Below are 7,722 nucleotides of genomic sequence, written 5' to 3'. Positions count from 1 at the left end.
TCTTTTGCAACATTGCGTGATGATTTACCCTCTTTAAGAGTTTGATAATCCTCTCCTTTGTTTCAATTGACATCTCTTATGTTGGAGCCATGATTCATGTCAGTCCACTTGGTGCAACAGCTCTCCAAGGTGTGATCACTCCTTTTTAGATGCAGACTAACGAGCAGATCTGATTTGATGCAGGTGTTAATTTTGGGGATGAAAATTTACAGGGTGATTCCATAATTTATTTCTCAGAATTGAGTGATTTCATATTTTTTTCCTCTGCTTGGTCTAAAAAAGTAACCGTTACTGACTGCCACAATCTTTTTTTCTTGATTTCTTATAGTGTTTCTTAAAGCCAGAAAGTTGCCATTTGAAATGACTTTAGTTTTGTGTCATGTCTGTGATCTGCTTTTTTTCTACAAAATTAAACAACTGAATGAACATCCTCCGAGGCCGGTGATTCCATAATTTTTGCCAGGGGTTGTATTATCCCTAAAAGACAGGATAGAAAACCATATAATTAGTATTTTTTTTTTGGAAACATGTAAAGGAACACCGACTAAGAAGCAGATTTCAAAAACTTATGTTGCGCTACAAAGGGGAAAAAACTTGTTCACTATCTACATTAAACTTAGATGGGAGAAAGAAGCAAAAACAAAACTAACTGAAGAAGACTGTTGAATATTGTAAGTTGATGGCAACCACGTCCAGCTCTCATTAGTGGAGGGAATTCTCTTGGAAAAATGCTGTGAGGTGTTTTATTACTCCTAGACTGAAGCAATAACAAACTAGAGACCCTGAATAGGGCAGATGTTGGAGGAAGTGTGGTCATACATCTGCGGGCCACTTCCACATTTTCTGGGAGTGCCCAAACATCTCCCCCTACTGGACAGATGTGATTAAAACTGCAACCTGGAGGAGAGCTTCAGGTGTGTTTAATTTGGAAAATATTCCAACTGGACTGGGACAAAGACAGATACCTCTTGAAAATAGTAGAGGCGGCCTGTAAAAAGGCTATAACACGGAACTGTTTAAGCTTGAATCACCAACTCTTACCGACTGGATGGAGATGTACACAAACTTTATGTTATGGAGCAGATAACCTACTCTCTAGACATTCCTCTTAAAATGTGATAAGTCCTGGGAAAAATGGAAACATTTCTTTGACTTGTAATGACATTTGATTTGCCCTTTTAAAACAAAACAAACAAATAAAAAAACATGTGGAATATGTGTAACTTTCATTTAATTTCACTTACCTTACTACTGCTGCTACTACTACTTTTACTAGATGGCTCTCTATTTTTTTTTTTTTTTTTTTGGTTTGTCGGACGTTTGGTTGCTTTATTTGTTATATTTTTCTGTGTAAAAACTGGAAAAAAATTAATAAAATAAAGTTTAAAACAACAACAACAAAAAATACAGAAATACTTGAATGAATAAAAATTCTAGGAACTTTGCAAAAGTGATGCATCAATAGCATACAGAACATCATGTACGTATTGTTGCTCTATGAAGAGTTTCTTCAAAAACGTTTTAGTACTTCATTTAAGTTGTTTGGGAAGAAGCAATTTTCCCTTTGTGTATCAGGTTTTTGTGTGATTTTGGAATACAGCTTTAATCCCAGGTCACTGGAAAAAAAAGTTTGTGGGTTTGGTGGGTGGGTTTTTGATAATATGAGGTAAAATTCAAACATCTGAGGTGACAGGTTAATAGACTGTTGTTACATTATTTGGCGCATGTGCACTGAGTACTTTGCAACCGCTTCTGTAGAACATTCTGGGGAGCAGAGCCTTTTAATGCAGATGTACATCCTCCATGTAAATACATGACTGAATCTGTGGATAACACTGATACAAACACCTGTAACTTGCCCAAAAAAAGGTGGACAGAGTCCCTTAAATGTGTCCCAGGTGTGACAATCAGAACAATAAGACAATATTTAGTACACTCAACAAAAATATAAACGCAACACTTTTGGTTTTGCTCCCATTTTGTATGAGATGAACTCAAAGATCTAAAACTTTTTCCTCATACACAATATCACCATTTCCCTCAAATATTGTTCACAAACCAGTCTAAATCTGTGATAGTGAGCATTTCTCCTTTGCTGAGATAATCCATCCCACCTCACAGGTGTGCCATATCAAGATGCTGATTAGACACCATGATTAGTGCGCAGGTGTGCCTTAGACTGTCCACAATAAAAGGCCACTCTGAAAGGTGCAGTTTTATCACACAGCACAATGCCACAGATGTCGCAAGATTTGAGGGAGCGTGCAATTGGCATGCTGACAGCAGGAATGTCAACCATAGCTGTTGCTCGTGTATTGAACGTTCATTTCTCTACCATAAGCCGTCTCCAAAGGTGTTTCAGAGAATTTGGCAGTACATCCAACCAGCCTCACAACCGCAGACCACGTGTAACCACACCAGCCCAGGACGTCCACATCCAGCATGTTCACCTCCAAGATCGTCTGAGACCAGCCACTCGGACAGCTGCTGAAACAATCGGTTTGCATAACCAAAGAATTTCTGCACAAACTGTCAGAAACCGTCTCAGGGAAGCTCATCTGCATGCTTGTTGTCCTCATCGGGGTCTCGACCTGACTCCAGTTCGTCATCGTAACCAACTTGAGTGGGCAAATGCTCACATTCGCTGGCGTTTGGCACGTTGGAGAGGTGTTCTCTTCATGGATGAATCCCGGTTCACACTGTCCAGGGCAGATGGCAGACAGCGTGAGTGGCGTTGTGTGGGTGAGCGGTTTTCTGATGTCAATGTTGTGGATCGAGTGGCCCATGGTGGCAGTGGGGTTATGGTATGGGCAGGCGTCTGTTATGGACGAAGAACACAGGTGCATTTTATTGATGGCATTTTGAATGCAGAGAGATACCGTGACGAGATCCTGAGGGCCATTGTTGTGCCATACATCCAAGAACATCACCTTATGTTGCAGCAGGATAATGCACGGCCCCATGTTGCAAGGATCTGTACACAATTCTTGGAAGCTGAAAATGTCCCAGTTCTTGCATGGCCGGCATACTCACCGGACATGTCACCCATTGAGCATGTTTGGGATGCTCTGGACCGGTGTATATGACAGCGTGTATCAGTTCCTGCCAATATGCAGCAACTTCGCACAGCCATTGAAGAGGAGTAGACCAACATTCCACAGGCCACAATTGACAACCTGATCAACTCTATGTGAAGGAGATGTGTTGCACTGCATGAGGCAAATGGTGGTCACACCAGATACTGACTGGTATCCCCCCCCAATAAAACAAAACTGCACCTTTCAGAGTGGCCTTTTATTGTGGGCAGTCTAAGGCACACCTGTGCACTAATCATGGTGTCTAATCAGCATCTTGATATGGCACACCTGTGAGGTGGGATGGATTATGTCAGCAAAGGAGAAGTGCTCACTATCACAGATTTAGACTGGTTTGTGAACAATATTTGAGGGAAATGGTGATATTGTGTATGTGGAAAAAGTTTTAGATCTTTGAGTTCATCTCATACAAAATGGGAGCAAAACCAAAAGTGTTGTGTTTATATTTTTGTTGAGTGTAGATAACGTTGGCGCTGTCAGCTGTAATCCTGTACAAACTGTGTGCACATTTGTTACAGCTTTATTTGCAAAAATCATTCAGTATTACAACAGTAACATCTCTTGTGTGAAATTACATTTAATGTCTTCATTCCAATGTGCTTTGCACAAACGATACCCGTGTTTGGGAGGAAAGCTGGAAAAACAGCAGATTTTTCCATCAGGATGCATCAGGCAGATTACAGAACACTACAAAAACACAATGTTTCATTAATTCATCAAAAAACATTAAAGTGCTCCAGAAAACACCAACTCGGTATTTTTCAAGTGTTTAGAAACAGTAAAATGATAACTGAAAGCAACTGAACTTCTGGCTGAGGGCACAGTTCTTTACTTTCATTTAGAGGTGGGCTGCCAGATCTGTATGTTATAAACCGGCCTGTTTTGAGATAAGTTGGATTAAGACATTTCTTCGGGCCCCTTCGCACATAATGCGAATTTGGTCCATTTGCGCACACAGTGCGCATGAAGCAGGAATCATGTGCAAAACGTGTAAAATCGCAGCTGCCTCGTACATCTGTTGCTACAACTATTTGCGCACACCAGTGGCTGAAAGACAGAGTGTGCACTGTGCGAACCCATTGAACACTCTCGTGGCAGGTGTCCCACATCCAAAGACATGTAGGTTAGGTGGACTGGAAACTTTATATTGTGCATAGGTGTGACTGTGTTTGTTTGTCTATATGTGGCCCTGCGACAGACTGGCATCCTGTCCAGGGTGTACCCCGCCTCATGCCCTATGACTGCTGGGATAGGCTCCAGCCCTCCGCGACCCTTAACTGGAGTAAGTGGTTGAAGATGAGTGAGTGTATAATATAAAATCTTTCAACAGTATCATATTGCTTTTACATATATTTATGTGGACACAGTTTATATTTTGTCTGATATGCTGCCAGTTATGCATTTTTCTTCACTATGTCTACATAAAAAATATACAAATAAAGTTTGCTTTACTGGCTGCTTAAAGGGGGTTATAATCCATATTTCAGCACAGACTGTGTGGGCCTGTTACAGAGAATCCAGAAGTTTAAAATATACTTCCATGACATAAGTCACAGAAGTCTAAAACAACTCATTTCAGGCCTCACCTTTAGTGATGCTGTAGCAGTAGCTACATGCGCAGACAAAATTGTGGAGTTTCAATGATATTTAACATGAAAACCAAACTATATTCAATCTGAAATGGTAGATGCCAGGTTATTTTGCACACTATGATCCCTTTAAAGGTGTATTACTGACTTGTCTCCTGCTTACATGTAGTTGTCAAATGTGAATGAACTCAAAATGTGTTTGGGTTATGCTTTCCTAAAGGTAGCAACACCTTGCTGCAGCGCCAGAGAACTGGATGAGAAGCCTTCCATCTTGATCCAGACACTTCAGAAGAGCGAGCTGTCTCACCAGAACTCACTGCGGAAACGAAATTCCATGCGTCGGAACAACTCTATCCGTAAAGGAGGCAGTGGAAGCCTGCGAAGGAACAACTCTGGCCTGTCAAAAGTCCAGTTCTTTACTCCAACCGAAGGAGGTCAAAGCCTTAATGCTGTCACCTGACACAAGGTCTGGATCGTGCTGGCTGTGCTTTCTGGTCAGAAAGTGGTTTGTGGGTATTAGCGTATCACATTCCCTTGTCTGACTTTTTCTTTTCCCTGCCTTGTTTTGTCTTGTCTTTCACCATGCTTAAAATTATTCTAACAGTGACTGTGCTCACAGCAAATATAATTTAGCTTTTATTCACAATGGAAGGTAACAGACATAGAATCTTCCACTGGTAATGTTTAATTTTTCACTTTAATTGTGGTTGGTGTGAATGGCTAGTTTCATTATTTGATAGTTTTTAAGAACTCTATGAAGCTTTTAATTTTTTTTCCCTTTCACTTTTGCCTTGTTTGGTTTACATTAATTTTACTGGCATTGACCTAAAGGCAAACTGGTATTACTGCATTAAATGTTTAATTCTCTCTCTCTCACTCACACACAGAGTCCCTCTTCACAAACATTTTGGCTAATTCTTACCGGTTGACAGTAGCTGTTCTGACCTTGTCCTCAATCTGTCCCTGAGTCATGTCTCCCTCCTCCTCCTCCTCCTCTTCCGAGTACCTCTGAATAGCTAATTATTCTCCTTCCTTCTCCGGCCCTGCACCTGCTGCCGCAGTCGACCTTGCGGTGGCAATGGCAAGATTTCTGTACCCCCTTGCACTTTAGTGGTTTATTCATTTCCACTCGCTTGTCACGAACTCCGGTCAGCTGAAGTGGCAAAACTTAATAACCTTGGTGAAGGGGGGGTGGGGGTGGGTCCAAGGAGGGCTGAGAGATTTAATTGGATTAGGCCAAATCTACCAATGGGCCACCAGGGTCGATAAAAGTGATTTATAATATACTTTTGTGCTTAAATTATGACATCCCCGGGTTGGCCCAAATATGTGTTGGCCGACCGAGCATTACATAGTATGCCAGATGGCCTGTCCATGCCTGGCAGTGAAGGACACTGTGAAAAAATAAGAGAAACAAATTATGTATGGAGGTCAACAGGTCAAGGACAGAGTTTTCAGCTCTGATGAATGTGTGCTGGCCAGGAACTACAGAGGTGAATGTAAGTGGGTTCCTACAATTGTTATTGTAGAAACTGGAACAGTTTCATCTACATTTCCAACTGCTGATAGTGTTTGGAGAAGGTATGTGGCTTAACTTCTACAGTCATCGCCAGTGTCTGCAGAATGGTTTCTTGAAGATCCTAAGGATGCACTCATCAACTCATCATCACTTTATCCACCAGTACAAGTAAAGAACTTAACCACATCAGGGTCAATGGTTCCAATTGCAGATGTGACTGGAAAAGAGACTGAGACATCCTCTGTTGCACCAATTCCAGAAGAAAACTCTCCACTAGAGAACACAGACTGAGCACCGATACTCCACCAGAGAGCAGCAGCCTCCTGTTCGTCTGAGTTATTAGGTTAGATGGTATCTGACCCAAGTCAGTGGGGAAGAATAATCCTCATGGGGTGGGTTGACGTAGTGTACACCCACTTCCAAGTGAGCAAAATGTCTCCAATTCAGACCAAACCCAAGACCATCCGTGATTGGATGAGACACCCAATTGAAATGGAATCTGATAGCAGTGTGGTGAGGATGCTGGAAGGGTTGCTGCGGCCTTCAAGAAGACTAGTTTTGGTTTGAAAATTAGCACCTTTTCTGGTGTGTGCTATACTTATGAAAGATAAAAGAAAATCTAATGAGAGCAAAAATAAATGCATAAAAATAGATCTAGTGTATTGCCCGTGGAGATCCACAGACCCTAGATTGGGTAGTGTTCATAAAATAGGTAGCTGACATTTATCAAAGGTAATAAATTATGCAAAGATTCTATACTGAGTTGGAATGGCATGTGAGTCCAGAATGTAATTAACATCCATTGTTCAGTGTTGTTAGCTAATAACTGTAGTTTCTCCAAAAATATTAGTCATATCAACATTCCGTTTTGGCAGCGTTCATCCTTGACCCAAAATGCATAAACATACCAAACGGCAAATGTCAGCTGTCCCAGTTTCTCCATGATCAAAGCCATTCACACGCATGCATACATGTACACAGAGGCCTGTTGGCTTTTAATCTATAGATAAAACAAAACTGAATCCAAGATATTTCATATTTTGTGTGGTCAATTTCATTTTATCAATATACACCCATTTCTACATTTAAGGCTATTTAGATAATAAAATGAAGCTGACCCAAGAAAACATGCCTACTGTCTGCAATGAAATTAATGTCAATGTGTATTTTTCATACTGTCCCAAGTATATCCTAATAGACAAGTTTTCTGATTTGGGGTTTTATGTCACTGAGCAAAGTACTGCAACGTAAAAACTTTGATCAATTAAAAAAATTACAGCTCACCTTCCACAACATGTCTTCCCATTTTTGCCAGCATTCTTCAGGTGGGAAAGGTGGAAACACCATCTTATTCCAGTCCGAACCCTAACCCAGGGTTAAAGTTGCTTCGCAAGTATTTCATACTTCATACTTCAATGCTTCATTATATGTTGTGGAGCAGATAACTGTAACAATTGTTCATTTCTGGAAAGAAGCACCAAAGTTGGCACAAATACTCCTTAGATATTACTCTTTTGAA

The 7,722-nt window shown here is 40.9% G+C and overlaps 1 protein-coding gene and 1 long non-coding RNA gene across 2 annotated transcripts in view; one reads left to right on the top strand and one right to left on the bottom strand.

Annotated features, from left to right (window-relative positions):
• The window catches only part of LOC117504246, a 12,875-nt gene extending 10,942 nt beyond the window's left edge, over window positions 1-1,933 (bottom strand). Inside the window, exon 1 of the long non-coding RNA XR_004558747.1 lies at window positions 1,849-1,933. This is a non-coding gene — a long non-coding RNA (uncharacterized LOC117504246). The remainder of the gene's footprint in view (window positions 1-1,848) is intronic.
• Window positions 1-5,330, top strand: part of kcnj8 (potassium inwardly rectifying channel subfamily J member 8) — a 34,717-nt gene extending 29,387 nt beyond the window's left edge. The window contains 1 exon segment of the mRNA XM_034163649.1: window positions 4,905-5,330. Within this exon segment, the coding sequence (XP_034019540.1) occupies window positions 4,905-5,144 (240 nt within the window). The 3' untranslated portion in view covers window positions 5,145-5,330.
• The last annotated feature ends 2,392 nt before the right edge of the window (window positions 5,331-7,722 follow it).

The sequence above is a fragment of the Thalassophryne amazonica genome, chromosome 22, assembly GCF_902500255.1.
Source record: "Thalassophryne amazonica chromosome 22, fThaAma1.1, whole genome shotgun sequence".
Lineage (NCBI taxonomy): Eukaryota > Metazoa > Chordata > Actinopteri > Batrachoidiformes > Batrachoididae > Thalassophryne > Thalassophryne amazonica.
The sequence above is the reverse complement of the archived record's forward strand: the minus strand, read 5'-3'. Positions and strand labels throughout refer to the sequence as shown.